This window comes from Plectrocnemia conspersa, unplaced genomic scaffold (assembly GCF_051122295.1).
Source record: "Plectrocnemia conspersa isolate PC_06_02 unplaced genomic scaffold, ASM5112229v1 ptg000003l, whole genome shotgun sequence".
In the NCBI taxonomy this organism is placed as follows: domain Eukaryota; kingdom Metazoa; phylum Arthropoda; class Insecta; order Trichoptera; family Polycentropodidae; genus Plectrocnemia; species Plectrocnemia conspersa.
The window spans coordinates 14,245,164-14,262,418 of record NW_028277167.1 but is presented as its reverse complement, the minus strand read 5'-3'; the positions used below and the strand labels follow the sequence as shown (position 1 = coordinate 14,262,418).

The window sequence follows — 17,255 nt, the reverse complement described above, 5'->3', positions numbered from 1 at the left end:
GTGGATTGTTATTTATTATGAAATTTAACCGCTTCGTTCTCGTACCTGTACCAGTGTGAGTAAATTGAACGTATCTTTACGCTCGCGGTCATACCCGTGCGGGCGTTCACTTGTTGCTTCTGCTTATTTTACATAGCCTCTTTAGCATTTCACATGTATTTAAAGAAAATAATTTTGTGTACAAATTCAGAATAAAAAATTAAATCATATAAATGCAAATTTGCATATTTCGTTCATATGGTTTTTAAGATTCAAATGAGTGCGGCTCATTGAATCACATTCTTCGAGTCTATTCCTCAATCCTGAAAATTTTATTGCCTCTAATTTCATTACTGTTCGTTAAATTAAAATTCTGTTAATTTTTAAAATTCGTTTCTACCAATTTTATAATAAATAAATTAAAAAGAAAAAAAATATTTTTAATTATACATAGATTATTAAATGCAATATAAGCAATTGATTCGTGTTGAACGATTAACTGGAAAAAAACCCGAGTGTGAGGTGGTTAATATTATGCTATCAATGGACATGAACACAAATTGATTAGCTATTGCAAAAGTCGCCTTCCTATCTATTTGTAAGTGTTAGGATGACCATGTTTAAAAAATTATGTGATTTTTTAAATTTAGTAACATAATATTAAATTAAGCACTATCAATTTTTGAGTATTCTGATAGCAAATAATATTTTTATCCATCACCTTGATTGAAGTATATAATTCAAATAAAGACCTTATATGAAAAAATCCAAATGTCCACCTTTTTGAAATGTGTTTTATTGTCGAAATAGATAGTGCTGGACATTCTCTATAAGCTCCTTTAGGGAAAAAATCGTAAAACCACAAAGTCCAAATATTTTGTATGAAGAACTACCAATGTCCTGAACATCGCTTGAATAAAATAATTGATAAAATATTTTTTCTCAAATGATCCACTTCTTAAATTTATGAGATACCCATATTCCCAAAAGTAACACTTTTCCTTAGTTTTTAAATGTCTGTGAACTGATGTAGGCGACATGTAGAACTTTTGTGCTAGTCTCTGTGTCGTTAATCTCGGTTCTGCTTTGACGGTAGCACTAAAACACTCACTAACAACCCCTAAGAACTACCTGTCCTTACGTAGATATTCAATGTCAAAATTCCCAGAACGAAATATTTAGAACCATATTTAACACTTTATAAATTTAATGGCATTCCTACCCATTGCATTAAATATGTTTTTAACTGCTATTGTCGCATTATGACCGAGTTGAAATTCATAAAGGATAGTATAGTTTAAGTGAGATAATTTTATCTCCACTGCCATTGTTGATTTAGAGTTGAAAATATCGAAACAAAAAATATCCCGTTGCTAAGTCGTATTAATTATACGACTACTGTTAAGTGTTAAATAATAGTCAAATTATAAAAAGTTACACATTTTTGCAAATGTAAGAAAAAACGGGTCAACCTGATATGTATATATTTTATTGTAGGTTAGATTTGATTCCATTGCTTTATCAACGGATAATATTCGAGAATGGCAGCATCGTTTAAAGCACATCGAGTAAGAGCCAGTGCGTTTGTCTGTTTTTTAAACAATATGAATACAATATATGACTTTTAATATTTTTTAATAAGTATCGGTTAGGTTAGGTCAGCTGTTAAGTTGTATTACATTTAAATTCGGTTAGTGTTGCTCCTTTCGTTATTTCACTTCATAATATATTTATTTACTTAAATTTATGTATTTTTGTGTAATATAAAATATGGTCACACTACGTAAATTATATTACCTTGGACTTTGGAAAGTGAGAAGTCAGTCAACGACAGCACTGTTTTATTACCTGTTTGGTAGTAAACAACTACATTAGGCTATTTTAAGATGGCTATGAGTGACGAAAAACTAGAATTAGAGGATATTCTTCCTGAATTTCCCATTGGGCCTTTAACGCCATATAGAAAAGGAGCCTCTTTTGATTGGAGAAAGTTGAAACTGACATTTCACAATGAAGAAGCTCTACGTTATAAAGTATAATATATATTAAAATAAACATAAAGAAAATGAGTTGCAATTTTAATTTCATGTATTGTTTTAGAATGCTATTTGGAAGTTTTTTGAGAGCAACGACGTGTTTCACAAATCACCAGTTAATATAACTAGCTTAGATCAGCAAAGACAAACTACTTGGAAACGGATGAAGTTCATTAAGAAGCATGGTTTAATGCCATATCCGAAGGTATGAAACATAATAATATTTGTATCTATTACAATGATTATAACATTCAATATTGGATCAGGTTTTAGAACACAAAAGATTTATTAGCGCTTACACTGAAGCGCTGCTTATGTATGATACGGACACATTGAGCAGCTTATTTTTGACTCACGTTCTATTTTCAAATGTGATTTCAAGTCTCGGAACCAAGAAGCACTTTACGTATCTTGAAAGATCTGAAAATGGTGAAATAAACGGTTGCTTTGCTCTTACTGAAATAGCTCACGGCTCAAACGCAAAGGGAATGATGACCACAGCCACATTCGACGTAAATACTAAAGAATTTGTTATGAATAGCTCTGACTTTCGTGCTGCTAAATGTTGGTCTGGATGCTTAGGTATGTTTTTCTTAAATACACGTGGTGCATATGTCGCTTTATACAGAATGGCCCAAATATACCAAACAATATTACGAATCTAAAGTACTACATTAAAATTAAAATATCAAAAAGAAGCCCAGTCATATCACTTCTTGTTTTACTCTTATATTATTTTTTGTTATACTCTCACTATTATCAGCATTGCCAGGGATAGGTTAGAATCTAACTTATCCCCGGCAATGCTGATTTTCCCAACCTTCTTTATGCCATGCCCCACCGTAGTCTTTTCAAAAGTCATATGCACCACTAGCCTCTTTTTTAATTAAACAGTAGTGTGGAATAGTTGATAATTGCCGACGTGTCCCATCTCTGAAGCATGGTGCCCCACCTCTGAGGCGTGATGCTCCACTGGTGGAGCGTACGCCCCACCGTGGGAAACACTGGGTTAGATTAAGAGTCGTTCTTGTTTTACTTGCAGTTTTTTTAAAAAAGTAACAATTACTAAACGACTAAGCTATTTATTTTTTTTAAGCTTGCACCTATTTCTTTTGAAAGCAAACTCCTAAAATACTTTTTTGTCTGAATATAAAAATAAGTTTAAATAAATTTTCATGTTCTTGTTATATGCAAAATTTTGTTGAGTGTAAAATATCTTGAGGCATTGAATGGAATGACTATATTTTCCTATTGGTCCTAGAGTTCAACTAGGCAAATTTTAGAATGGACAGCATACCATATAACACAAAATGGGTGAATGGTTTATGCAGGGTGCTAGAGTAATTATGTGTAGTTTGCTTTAGATCTGTCAGAGTATACGATTGTACATACAGACATACATACTATATTACATATGCAAGTGCGATTTCCAGTGCTTCTCACCCTATATGTACTTTTAATAAGTTATTGTAACTAAGACGGTGCTTCATATAGAAGCATTATTTTTATACGTAGGATTGCTGATCCCCAATTAGGTAAAATCATTGAATGAGTCAAATGAAAACATAAAATATTTCTAATATCATTATTTATTCAAAGAAAAATGGGGGCCACTCTTTAAACTATACATAGCATTGCTGCAAATTTACAAGACAAGTTTTCATTTGACTTGCCTTTGTATATTGTTAAGTCAATTGTTAAGTATTACATGTATAATAAAGTTATAAATGGACTACAATTACCAAATATTTCAGTTTAATCTTAAGATGATTTACTATTCTTATTTTATATATAAAGGACAAACTGCAACCCACGCAGTAGTTTACGCAAAATTGATTACTCCTGATGGTGAAAATCATGGTTTGCACCCTTTTGTGGTACCGATTCGATGCACAAAATCATTAAAGCCCTTTCCTGGTATAATCGTCGGCGATATGGGAGAGAAGATTGCTCTCAACGGTATTGCCAATGGGTAAATACATATTATGTCAATTCACATATTTAATTAAGTTATATATTAATATAATTTATATTATAGATTCATGATGTTTAATAATTACCGGATCTCACGTGATTGTCTATTGAATAAACTCGCCGATGTTGATGAAAACGGTACATATATATGTCCAATAAAAGATCCCAATAAGCGATTTGGAGCATCATTGGGTGCTTTATCTGCTGGCAGGGTTTCAATCGGCGGTGGCTCTATTACTTATTTGCAAAAAGCAATTTCCATAGCCATCCGTTACTCAGCAATACGCAAACAATTCGGACCTGATGATTCCGATGAAGAGTTTGCCGTCATAGAATATCAGCAGCAGGTAAAATATATCTTCATTGAAATATAATAATTGTATTAAAAATTATGAAATGTATTTCAGCAATTCCGGTTGTTACCATACTTGGCAGCAATATTTGCTGGAAGAGTATTTTCAGATTGGTTTACTGAGGCTCATCTACAATTTTTAATAGATTCAATGGAAGGTGAAGTATTATATAATACATCTTGATATAGAATAATCTATTTTTAAATTTTAATATTATTATTAGGTAAGAATTGTGAAGAAATTGAATGTAAGGGTATTGAAATACATGCTTTATCGTCAACGTCAAAACCAACGCTCTCGTGGCTTGCTAGAGATGGAATACAAGTTTGTCGAGAAGCGTGCGGTGGTCATGGTTTTCTTCAAGGTATAATATAAAGAGTTTAGATATACTTTAACAGTCTATATATATTTAACTATATATACATAATACATTTTTAGCTACTGGAATTGGAAAACTCCGTAATGAAAATGATGGAAGCTGCACATACGAAGGAGAAAATAGTGTATTGATTCAACAAACAAGTAATTGGCTTTTGGGGCTATATAAATTGATTCAGAAAGGAGAGAAAGTCCTTATGCTATTAGACAGTGGTAACTATTTAAATGACTATAAAATTATACTAACTTCAAAAGCAAACATATCAAACATTCAACAAGCAATTCATCCAAAAAGTACGTATTAAATAAATTATATTAATAATTCTATATCACATATAATGATATAATTTTTTTTCAGCAATCTTGGATGCATATAAATGGCTCGTGTGTTACATGTTGAAATTGACGTCAGATAAATCTGAGAAGTTGCTCAGAGAAGGAAAAGATACGTTTTCAACCAGAAATGATGTTCAATCTTATCATGCTGCTAGTTTATCTGTTATCTATTGCGAGGTTGTTATTGAATTTGAAATGATATTAATTATATTTCTTAATGGATTAATTTAAATGTCATATTTTAAAGCACGCAATATTGGATAAATTCTATAGTTTTACATTGGACGTAAAAGATGAAAATTGCAAGAAAGTTTTGTTAAAAATGGCTTCGTTATACGGAGCTTGGTCTTTAGAGAAACATTTGGGATCTTTATACATGGTTATTATTTATTAAATATATTTTATATATTAAAACTATTTTCAACTTCATACAATTATATTATAGGGTGGTTACTTCAATGGTACTATAGGACAAATGATTCGTGATGGAATAATAGAATTATGTGCAGCATTGAAACCGGAAGCCATTGCTCTAGTTGATGTTATTGCTCCTCCTGATTTTATACTGAATTCTATTTTAGGACACAGTGATGGAAAGGTCAGTATTAAATAGAAAATTTTGTTTAATTACATTTTGATTCATAATACACTTATTTATATTTCTAGGTATATGAACGAATTCAAAATTCATTTTATTCATACCCTGATTCGCTATCAAGACCAAAGTGGTGGCAAGAAATTTTAAAATGGGAGGTAAATACTCCCTCAAAGCTATAAATGAATTACAAAAAATCTTCTGAATATTGAATTCATATTTTAAAATTAACAACTAGTTTATATACTACTACTTGTATAATTTATAATAATAATTAACAATTTTAAGACATAAAACTAGCCATTTTTATTATTGATTAGTAATAGTAGCAAATTCCATTTAAATGGCCAGACAACATATAATGTGATTCATAAAATGAACTCTAAATTGCATATTCAGTCATGTAAATAAGCAAGTTAATGCGCTATTGTATTCTAGGCAAATAAATTTAGATTTTTCACTTAGAAACAATTATATAATTTCTGGAATTTGCTATCAATAGAAATTATTTAATTTTTCTTAAAGTAATTTGAAAAGGTAAGTATTTAAAGAAACTGTCTCAATTTTTTATAATAAAGTTTTTGTGAATTAATCTGGACTTGACAGTTTTAATTATTTTTATTTACTGACCAAAGATTTTTTTTCATTAATAATTCCAAGTTATAAAACTTTAATATATGTTTTATTACAGTATTTTAATTTGTTTATCATTACTATGCATTTTTATGAACCAAAATTAATCTATTCGGTAACAGAATATTTTATACATGTGTCACGTTAATTTATGACCAATGAATATGTATTTGAAATACATGGTTGACATTTTTACAACTGAAATTTAATAAATAATGTAATATAACTAAAAAGAATGACTAAGTGTCCTCAAGAATCATGATTACATCGTTTATTCTTAATCGTTGCGGCCAGGACATCAGCGCTCGAATACCTATTTACACAAAACATACAGCTTTTCAACGAGCTTGATGAACAAAATAGATTTTCCGTGCTAGTTATGAGGAGCTCGAAAAATTAATGTGAGATGGTGCACATTTTTGTTAGGTGTGCTCCAATCATTTTTTAATTAATTATTGTATAATTCAATGTATCGTGTGCATTTTAATAACAATAAATGTGGTAAAGTGTATGTGTGTGTACATACTATATACATATGTATAAGACTCATTTTTTAATTGGGGTATACATAAAGAATATGTATGTATGTAATGTTAAATACAACAATTTTGTTTAAAAGCCATCATGAGGCATTGGGTAAACATGTAAAAGCATGATGATTAGATTTGTATTAAAAAAATCTAGTGTGTTTATTTTAAAACTATGTTTTTTTCTTGGTAAATAACTTCTACATTATTACACAAAAAAAGATATGTATAAATAAATAATCTATACTTTAATCTGCAAAGCTTGTCTTTCTGTTTTTCAATCTTAATAAAAAAAATATGAAAGTTTTTTTTTATTTTTTTATTCCAAACACATTTCCAATAATTTAAAAATTTCATAAGTACTGACAACGCAGGGCTAAAAAATTAACAATTTAACAAAAGTAGATGAAATCAATTTATGATTCAAGAGATGATATCAGTTGTAGCACAGTTGTTTTATTATATTATGTTTCCTAAATTCAAATGAATTAGCACAGCAATACTAACCTTCAAAGTTGGTAACTTTATTATACCCAGGAATTTACATTCATCGAAACAATGAAATGCAATTTGTTGTGAGGGTCCAAATATGTAATTGAAGTAATTATTGATTGGCGTTAAATGCAAAAAGTAGTTAATTCTTAGCGATGCGCCTTCGTAATGAGAATAACAAAGTCAGAATGATAGTTTCACAATGTAACATATGTGTTGCAACGTCGCTATATGTGCTTGCAGATAAAAATATTTAAACAGAAAACATAATCAAATGCTAAAACGAGATTGTATTATTGTAAAAATACCGTCTCTAAGCAATATCTTAAAATAAAACAAATTTCATTGTTACCGGACTTAGTAACCCAGAACAAATTATCAACAACTATTAACAGTTTAATAAGATATTTGTTAGATAAAGAAAAGATTCTAATTTCATCCCAAAGTACTCATTTATTTACTAGTTAATGGTCGAAATAGAACATGATGTTTGATCTCCTCCCTTTCCCCCAATCGTATATAAGCCATTAAGCTGTCAGAATCTTAAAAGTATCATTTGAACACGTTTTTAAGTTTAAGCCTTGAAGAATTCATGATGCAGCAACAAAGCAATGAACAACATAGCATGAAACTATTTAATAATATCCATTTATTATATAAGTTATATGAATATATTCTAACATAAGATAAATTTATCACAGTTACAATATTTTTATAATTATCAGGAATGCAAAACAAAAATTTGAATAGATATTCTTCTCACTAATTAATATAGTTAGCTGGGTAGAAATTAAATTAATTTCTATACACTGTTACTACTACTACTACTACTAATTACGCTTCATCTAAAACTCTAGTTTTCTTTAACATGGTTTTTAAAAAAGAACACTGGATTTGTATATGCAATATACAAATAGTGTAGCTAATTTAAAAATATTTTTTATAAAGTTTAGTTTTATGCACTATAAAACAGATTTTGGTCACCCTGTTTTTAGTCATTGAACTTTGAGATCCTAAAAAGTGTTAATTTGCCACAATAGTGTTACGTTAGTTCACATACTCGTAATAAAACATAGTGGTAAGGTAAGGAAATATTCTCTGCACTTTTTTTAATTTTTATAGTAAATGATCAACTATACGATTTAAATTTAAAACGTTTATGAATAGACATAACCAAGATGGATGATATTTTGCCTGAATTTCCGATCGGAACATTAACACCATATAGAAAACAGGCGTCTTTTGATTGGAAAGAGTTGAAACTTTCGTTGGATACCGAAGAAGAGATTCGCTATAGAGTAAATATGAAAATTACTATTTAAATTCTAATAAATAGATATTTTAAAGTATATTGTTTTAGCACGAAATCTGGACGATGCTTGAAAATAATACATTGTTCCATAAATCGCCGGTTACTATGACTAGCTTAGATCAACAAAGACATATCGCTTTAAAACGCATGAAGTTTGTTATAAGTAAAGACATATTAAGTTACTCAAAGGTAAGAATACAACAATACATGTTTTTTATAAATCTTCTGATATTAAAATTATTTCAGATGTTTAGTGATCCCAGATTTTATCTGGCCTGGTTAGAAGCTTTTACCATTTATGATCAGGACGTTACGGGCAAGCTGTTTATAAATTACTTTTTATTCCCAAGCGTTATCGCAAGTCTTGGAACTGAAAAGCACTCAACAATTATAAAAAAAAGCACCAGTGGGGAAATTCTTGGTTGTTTGGCTCTTACTGAAGTAGCCCATGGTTCAAACACTAAACGAATAATGACAACGGCCACGTTTGACGTACATTCTAAAGAATTTGTGTTGAACAGTACTGATTTCCGTTCTGCCAAATGTTGGATTGGAGGATTAGGTATGTTTTATTTTATGTTTATACACACATCAGTTTTTTTTAAATTATTTTATGAATATAAATAGGACAAGGGGCAACACATGTAGTGGTTTATGCACAATTAATTATGGCCAATGGAGTTAATGAAGGTTTGCATGCTTTTGTTGTGCCTATTCGGTGCATGAAATCTCTACGCCCGTTTCCTGGTGTAACTGTTGGAGATATGGGAGAAAAAATCGGTATTAATGGTGTTGATAATGGGTACGTATAATTTTTTATCACTTTCAAATTTAAGTTTTGAATTCGTTGAAAAAGTGATATTATAACATAAAATCGCTCGTGAGAAAAGCATTCATCTTCAAAGCAATGTCAGTGTAATTGACTAGTTTTTTTTACTTATTTATTGTCATGGAAAATACATTGCAGATTGAGAATTGAAAAAGCAAATCTCTAATCACATAATGCATATCTATTCAATAGTTTGCCAAATAACCTCGTTTCATTTAACATTTTGGGGCTTTTAAATTATTCAGCAACTTAAAAAAGCTAGCAATCTTAAGGATTATGCAGTCCACACAGCATCCCTCAAGTCACAAATCATGCATCGTCACTGCTTCTTAGATAATTATACCAGTTTCTTAGTCATCGGTAAATGCTGATATACATATGTATAAGGGTAACAATTCGAAATATCTAATACATATACTAAAACACCCAATAGATCTGAGATTATCAAATATCCAGTTATAAAATACAGTTTGCAAGAAATCAAAATATTACTAACTAATCAGTCATAAAAATAATTATATTTAAACTGCGCACACTTATATGACTACTAACTTTCTTTACAAGACACTAAAATAAATTAAAATACTAAGTTAAGAAAGTTCTCATGTTTAAATGAATTTCATTGATTTTTTAAACCTCAAATCAAAAAATCGTTGTAGATTCCTGATGTTCAATCATTATCATGTACCGCGCGACTGTCTCTTAAATAAAATTGGAGACGTTGATGACAATGGCAAATATATAACTCCAATAAAGGATCCTAATAAGAGATTTGGAGCCTCGTTGGGTACTCTATCTGGCGGCAGAATTACAATTAGTGCTCTGGGTATCTCTTACTTGCAAAAAGCGACATGTATATCGATTCGTTATTCAGCTGTCCGCACACAATTCGGACCTGAAGATTCTGACAAAGAGTGTGCAATAATAGAATATCAACAGCAAGTAAATAAGACATACATAATTTATAATCGTATATTTATATATGAATTTAAAATTATTTACTTCCAGCAATTTCGCTTGATACCGTATTTAGCGGGAGTGTTTTCAGGAAGATATTTTTGCTATTGGTTTGTTGAAGTTTATTCACAGTTTCTTATGGATTCAATATCAGGTACAGAAAATCTTTTGATATGTCTCATAAAAATATTTTTTCAATGTATTTTTCTGTTCAGGAGTAAATAAAGAGGAAGTTGGAGCTAAAAGTATAGAAATACATGCTTTGTCATCAGCATTAAAACCCACATTTTCATGGATGGCCAGAGATGGTATACAAGTTTGCCGTGAGGCATGTGGTGGTCATGGTTATCTACAAGGTATCTTCTATTGAATAACATATACATTTTAAAATAAATTGCCAGATTTGACTGTTCAAGTTAGGAACTTTTGTTTCTAAATCAATAGTAGTTTAATATTTATTGTTATGTTTGTAATTATTTCAATTTTATTTTTAGCTACTGGTATCGGAACTCTTCGAAATGTAAACGATGGTAATGTTACATACGAAGGCGATAATACTGTTTTGATTCAGCAAACAAGCAATTGGCTATTGGGGTTGTATAAATTGCTTGAAAAGGGAGAAAGGTTCTACTTTCCATTCAATACTGCTAACTATTTAAATAACTATAAAACGATACTAAAAACTAAAGCAAATATATCAAACGCTCAACAAGCAGTAGATCCGAAAAGTAAATATGTATCAAATTATTATTGTAAATCTTTTAACACAAATTTGTGAAACTTTTACAGCAATCTTGGATACATACAAATGGCTAGTATGCTACGTATTGAAAATTACGTCAGATAAAGCTGAAAAGCTGCTCAAAGAAGGCAGAGATACGTTTTCAACCAGAAATGATATTCAATCTTATCATGCAGGAAGTTTAACGATTATATATTGTGAGGTTGTTATCTAATTATTTGTGGCATTAACTCTCCTTGCAAATTAATTAAATATTTAATGTAACATAGCACACAGTAATTGATAAATTCTATAACTTTGCATTGAACGTTAAAGATGAAAATTGCAAACAAGTTCTACTGAAAATGGCTTCGTTATATGGAGTTTGGTCTTTAGAGAAACATTTGGGAACTTTATACATGGTTTGAATATAATACCTTTATTTAATAAACTAAAAATGATTTGTAATTCAATAAAAAAATATTATAGGGTGGTTATTTTAATGGCCCTATGGGGCAAATGGTTCGAGATGGAGTAATTGAATTATGTAGAGCATTGAAACCGGAAGCCATTGCTTTGGTTGATGTCTTGGCTCCGCCTGATTCTATGATGGATTCAATTTTGGGTAAAAGTGATGGAAAGGTCAGTCAAAATCTTAATTATAAATTTCTTGACATTTTATTAAATATGCTTTTATCTTTTATAGGTTTATGAACGTCTTCAAGAATCATTCTTCACATATCCTGGTGCTCTATCAAGGCCAGAATGGTGGCAAGATTTCGTAAGATCGGAGAGAAACACTGATTCAAAACTTTGACTCGAGAGATGCAAATATTTTTTTTATGTTTAATTAAAGATATATTTTTTATTGATAGAACATTTGATGTATTTTATTAATTATAAAAAATAATATATATTAAATGGCCACCTCTGTATTCTTCAGTGAAGTTATATTTTCAATAGTGAAGTCCAAATACATTTTTACCAGTAGATATATATTTTTACTAGCGAAAATATACAATAATTTAACTGATAGACGCTAGTGAAATTATACGCTGCTCCAAAATGTCTATGAAAAAATATATACATTATTTATTTACATGCGATGTATAAATGTGTATTTTTCAGTGAAATATTTTCACTAGTGAAATACAAATACATTTTCACTAGTGAAGTACAAATACATTTTCACCTGTAGATATATATTAGTATTAGCAAAAATATAATTTAAATAAAAAGCGATAGTGAAATTATATGCTGCTCTAAAATGTCTATGAAATTTTATTTAAAAGTTGCTAAACGTACATTTTCTGTTCAAACCCATACCTAACCTAATGAAAGTTCTAAAACTAATTATAATTTTAGAACTTTCATTAGGTGAAGTCCAAAATGCAAACTGAGCCAACTCATCTCTTAGATGAAAATTAGTGGAAGAAGTACAGACGATTTTATTGCTTTTAACGTGGATTCGTAAACTGAACTTGAACTTAGTCAGAAAAATGCTTGTCATTTAATTAAAAATACTATTAATCTTCATGAAATCGAAAGATTTAAAAAAACGTTCATTGACTGGCCAACCTTTACCCCACCCCCTTGAAAACGACATCCCTGAATTTTGAGATCTCGTGATTATCGACAGCCATTTGATTTACAATGCTGCTAACATATGAAATTGAATCTCCCGACTAATTCTACAAGAATATAGTACTTGCTGATAATATATTTTTTATATTTGTTAATCAATCGGAGTAATGATAAGTACATCGAACATATATCCGTATCTTGTGCTTTAGAGCTAATAGTAAGGGAGCGTAAACCCAAACTTGCCATATCTCTTTCTCAATTATGAATAATGATGAAATGGATAGCTCTCAAACACAAGCATTAAAAATATGCATGGTTAAAGTTGTAACATATAAATGAACGAACAATAATATTATAGTATTTGTATCAAAGGACGATAAAATCGTTACGATGTGGACTAGGCGTGGCTTATCAAATAGGTACTATTCCCATATAGTAAATTCTTATATTATGTAAAATAAACTGGTGAAAGAAAAACAATTGAGATGTTTAAAAAAAATTTTTAAAATCATATCTTCATATGAAAGATTGCTTCGAAAAATATCATACGATAGACAAATATAACCAAACACCAAGTATATAAATATGTAAGTAATTGTAATGTACATACATAAATATATTGTGTTTAATATATGAAAGTAATAAAAAAACAACAATAAATTCCGTGCGTTTAAATTACAATATTGAACAATTAAATAAATACCACTTATAAGGATTGAGAGGAACATTTTTTATTTTGCCATTACATTCTTGAGTTTTTTTTCACGTAGGAAAACAACATAACAACAAACCTGTACCCAATATCTGGAACGGGTACGGGTTTTACCCTAAATAAATGATATATAATAATTATCTAAGAAGTTTAATTTTTGTGATTAAATAAATTCGGCCGAAGTGGATTCAAAAAGAAAAAGTTTTTGTCCGATAAAGGTTAAAATTAGTTTATCAATTATTTTGTGTAATTTATAAAATAATTTATGGTTATCATAACTTACATTGGTGAATTTGTACTTTATTATTGGATGTTTATTTTTATTAAACGGCTACAATTCCAGTGAGTTGTATGCTTTAATTATGTGTAGCTTGATTAGATTACTAAATTTGTGATGATTATTTTTTATTAATACGCAAAATAAATATTTATCAAAATTTAATTAAATAACATTTACACAACGTTACAAAATGACTATGTTCTTCAATAATTGCTTAAAATAAAAATAAAATATTTATAATAATTATATACATACATAGAAAGGAATTTTATGAAATACATATCAATTATGAAAATTATTTTTTTCTTCATTATCGTATTCATTTTTATATACTATAAATGACATTTTGATTAAAAATCTATAAACAATAAAATGTTAATACAATAATCTTTCATAATCAACGTTAAAAGACGCCTTGGTAAGCAAAAATTAGCAATAATACAGTCAACTGTTAATAACATAAAAATAAGATCAAACGACATCAGACTTTAAACGTACAATTTTTATCAGCCTATCTAACAATAAATTAAAATTGAGTCTAAAATTTGTATTTGAATTAGACGATCGTGGCTGCAATCCACGGGTGCCTCAAGACCTCGACCAAAGGCAGCCGCTTTTCAGGATTGACCACCACGAGTGCCGATATCAAATTCCTGGCATTCTCGCTAACGTAGCTGGGGTACTTGATGTCTACGTTGAGGATCTTTTTATAAGTTTCGCCATATTCTCTAGCCTCGAATGGAGGTTTGCCTACCAATAGTTCGTAACACAAGACGCCGAGGCTCCAAATGTCTACGGTGTGAGTGTGAGCTGCTCCTTGGATCATCTCAGGAGATAAATAATCGATAGTTCCGCATAATGTGTAACGCCTAGAAGACGGAGCGTGAACTGACCAGCCGAAATCGGCTATTTTCAACTCGCCCTTACTACCCAATAATAGATTCTCGGGTTTGATGTCTCTGTGTATTATCTTTTTGCTGTGGCAGTAAACGAGAGCTTTGGTTAAGTCTCTCACATAAACGGCTGCGATGTTTTCAGGGAAACGCTTCTCGTGTTGACTTTGGAGATGTTTATACAGAGATCCTTTTTCGGCGTATTCTAATATTAAGTAAACGCGTTTCTCGTCGTGGAAGTAACCGAACATTCTGAGTATGTTCGGGTGTCGCAGATGAGTCTGTATTTCAACTTCTCGTCTCACTTGATGTTCTACATCGGCGCTCTGTATTTGGTTTTTGAATAAGACTTTCAGAGCGACGACATATTTAGATTGCTTCTCTCTGGCGATGAACACGGTGCCGAATTTACCTTTTCCGAGTGGCTTTCCACAGTCAAAGTCGTCCAGCGACCATACTTTCTTCTGCTCTGGCTTTTGTTCTACTGGCTTAACCACCTTTTCCACTTCTTTGCTAGTCGATTGTATAGCATTACTTTTACCTTTCTCTTGATTGGTTATTGGTGTACAATTTTGATGATTTTGCACTACTGGTGCTTCAATTGCAGTCATAATCTCTTCGCGTTGAGACTTGGCATTTACTTCGCTACTCTTATTTACTGTATAATGTTCGACTTTGACAACATTCTGCATTGGTTGTCTGGAGTCAGATTGCTGATTGATGAGGACATTTTTCGATTGAATCTGCACCTTGCACCCCGGTTCGACTTTAACGTTACAATGCTGAATAGTAGACAACATGTTATTAGCTTTGGCCTGTGTGGCTAACGGAATTTTGTGCAATGACTCGTACTTTTGTACTGGTTTCGCCATGATCTTGGGCTGGTTGGCTAAAACCGGTTTGAGAAGCCTCTTCTTGGTTGCGAGAAAGTCCTGGTGGGCTCCTGGCTGAGGGCCGACGTTTTCCTTTCCTTTGCTCTTCACCAATCGGTCCATGTTTAACTTGACAACACAACGACTTTGAACCGCCACCTGACTGCAACGGTCGAATACGAAACGATATCTGTTTTGGCCATAATACGTATTTTAGTAAGCTTATAAAAAAATATGTAGTGCAACTTCAAAAAATATATATATATTTATTCACTTGTAATATAAAATTCTATGTTTAATTATAGCTATAATTAATTCATGGTTTAAATTATATGTATAGAAAAAATATATACACATATAGATCAGGCACGGGTGGTGAGATACTTTCCCTCTCGATCGCTCGCGTGTTAACTGATGAGAGAGAATGAGAGATAAGGGCATGCATTAAATTTATGTGTGAGTACACATTTCTTATAAGTAACCATCAATGTTGAAGCTCGAGGCCGGACTGAGAATTGTGCGTGCTTTCCTGCATCATATGTATGGGACACCTGTTCCGTATAGTTTTTGCAACTATACCGGCAGCCAAAACTAAAATAAAACCTACACGTGTGAAAGGCACTTTAGGTAGAATTATGTGCGGAGGTGTGAATTTTTATAATAATATTCCTAGAATAATCCGCAAAAATAAAACTGTAACAGGTTTCTTAAATGGAATAAAAAAACACATTGAATAAAGAAATGAATAATAATATTAAGTATTTTTTTATTTTCTGTTTATGTTATATATTATATGCATATTTTGTTAAAATTTGCTTAGTGTAAAAATTAGCTATATTAAGCTAAATAAATTAATAAAAATAAAATAAAATACTACGTTACTCCAAATAGTGGTGCCATATACATATTAAAATTCATCACAGCATTAAATTTTGGGCCGAATATTAACATTGCTCATAGAATTGTATTAACCTTGGCTATATCAGTTGCAAGTGGTGAAAGAAGATTTTCCAAATTAAAAACCATCAAAAACTATTTAAGATCCACAATGATTCGTGATAAACTAAGCGGATTGGCTATGATAGCTATCTAGCATGAGTTATGTGATAAATTGGGTTTCACCTCTTGTTTTTCCGTGCATATGTATTACTTTAATAAATTCTTCTTTTACTGAAAATTCTTTTAAATACTATTCACATAAATATCATTAATTGTGCAATATCAATGAAATCAGTTGATTTAATTAATTGTAAGAAAAATACTACGCAATTATTTATATCCTCTTTTAGTTGACATATTATATCTTCACCTATTTTATTTAATTCGTCTCGTAACCTTATTTATCGAAAGTCGTATAACTTCAATTTGATCAATAATATATTTTATATTTTTAAAATTTGATTAGAGTGATTCTGGGGCAGCCAAAAACGATTCTTTAATTAAATTTCCATTAACAAATGTTTTTATTTTATTTTTGATTAATATTTAACACACTCTCAAAGATGCAATGACATGTTTAGCTGTAACGATAAATTAAGTTTTAAATACTTAATTTTTGCTTTACGTATTTCAGTATTTCTTGAATATGATGTTTCATATTTGAAGTGTATTGTCTGTAAATGACGTTCAGCGTTTCCTTTTTGCGCATTCGCCGCAGTTTATTTGCATATTAAGCTACAGCATTTATCCTAAGTAATATATAAAAAATATTCTTGTTCCCATTCTTCTTGGTATCTCTTCATTTATTTTTTGTTGAGCACATGAGCATGACTAAAAATATTTAAAAGAAAAT

The 17,255-nt window shown here is 30.4% G+C and overlaps 3 protein-coding genes across 4 annotated transcripts; 2 read left to right on the top strand and 1 right to left on the bottom strand.

Annotated features, from left to right (window-relative positions):
- The first annotated feature begins 1,776 nt into the window (after positions 1-1,776).
- LOC148236688 (peroxisomal acyl-coenzyme A oxidase 3-like) lies at positions 1,777-7,117 on the top strand. Its single transcript, XM_088183260.1, has 12 exons — positions 1,777-2,012; positions 2,080-2,220; positions 2,282-2,597; positions 3,813-3,987; positions 4,054-4,336; positions 4,397-4,499; positions 4,566-4,706; positions 4,781-5,014; positions 5,079-5,233; positions 5,304-5,435; positions 5,502-5,654; positions 5,723-7,117. The coding sequence occupies exons 1-12, from the start codon at positions 1,866-1,868 to the stop codon at positions 5,831-5,833; spliced, it is 2,091 nt and encodes a 696-aa protein (XP_088039386.1). The 5' UTR covers positions 1,777-1,865; the 3' UTR covers positions 5,834-7,117.
- A 1,192-nt stretch (positions 7,118-8,309) lies between these two features.
- LOC148236687 (peroxisomal acyl-coenzyme A oxidase 3-like) lies at positions 8,310-15,633 on the top strand. 2 transcript variants are annotated; one of them, XM_088183192.1, is made up of 14 exons: positions 8,310-8,386; positions 8,471-8,601; positions 8,664-8,804; positions 8,862-8,893; positions 8,966-9,177; positions 9,243-9,417; positions 10,104-10,386; positions 10,453-10,555; positions 10,617-10,757; positions 10,896-11,129; positions 11,191-11,345; positions 11,413-11,544; positions 11,612-11,764; positions 11,829-15,633. In XM_088183192.1, the coding sequence occupies exons 2-14, from the start codon at positions 8,482-8,484 to the stop codon at positions 11,937-11,939; spliced, it is 1,992 nt and encodes a 663-aa protein (XP_088039318.1). In that variant the 5' UTR covers positions 8,310-8,386; positions 8,471-8,481; the 3' UTR covers positions 11,940-15,633. The 2 variants fall into 2 exon arrangements, with proteins under 2 accessions (XP_088039318.1, XP_088039317.1); XM_088183191.1 differs by having other exon boundaries at positions 8,862-9,177.
- LOC148236686 (uncharacterized) lies at positions 14,021-17,111 on the bottom strand. The gene is made up of 3 exons (XM_088182830.1): positions 17,028-17,111; positions 15,444-15,653; positions 14,021-15,373 (listed from the first exon to the last, which is right to left on the bottom strand). Exons 1-3 carry the CDS (start codon positions 17,109-17,111, stop codon positions 14,255-14,257), a joined length of 1,413 nt encoding a protein of 470 aa, XP_088038956.1. The 3' UTR covers positions 14,021-14,254.
- Positions 17,112-17,255: the final 144 nt, after the last annotated feature.

Excerpts from the sequence above, each read along its gene's own strand:
- LOC148236688 (XM_088183260.1), top strand. The coding sequence starts at position 1,866 with ATGGCTATGAGTGACGAAAAACTAGAATTAGAGGATATTCTTCCTGAA. Across the intron at positions 4,337-4,396 it reads TCATAGAATATCAGCAGCAG|CAATTCCGGTTGTTACCATA; the intron begins GTAAAATATATC and ends AATGTATTTCAG. Across the intron at positions 5,015-5,078 it reads ACAAGCAATTCATCCAAAAA|CAATCTTGGATGCATATAAA; the intron begins GTACGTATTAAA and ends ATTTTTTTTCAG.
- LOC148236687 (XM_088183191.1), top strand. The coding sequence starts at position 8,482 with ATGGATGATATTTTGCCTGAATTTCCGATCGGAACATTAACACCATAT. Across the intron at positions 9,178-9,242 it reads ATGTTGGATTGGAGGATTAG|GACAAGGGGCAACACATGTA; the intron begins GTATGTTTTATT and ends GAATATAAATAG. Across the intron at positions 9,418-10,103 it reads ATTAATGGTGTTGATAATGG|ATTCCTGATGTTCAATCATT; the intron begins GTACGTATAATT and ends AAATCGTTGTAG.
- LOC148236686 (XM_088182830.1), bottom strand. The coding sequence starts at position 17,111 with ATGCGCAAAAAGGAAACGCTGAACGTCATTTACAGACAATACACTTCA. Across the intron at positions 15,654-17,027 it reads TTCAAGAAATACTGAAATAC|ATATCGTTTCGTATTCGACC; the intron begins GTAAAGCAAAAA and ends TGGCCAAAACAG. Across the intron at positions 15,374-15,443 it reads ATGGCGAAACCAGTACAAAA|CATTGTAACGTTAAAGTCGA; the intron begins GTACGAGTCATT and ends TCTACTATTCAG.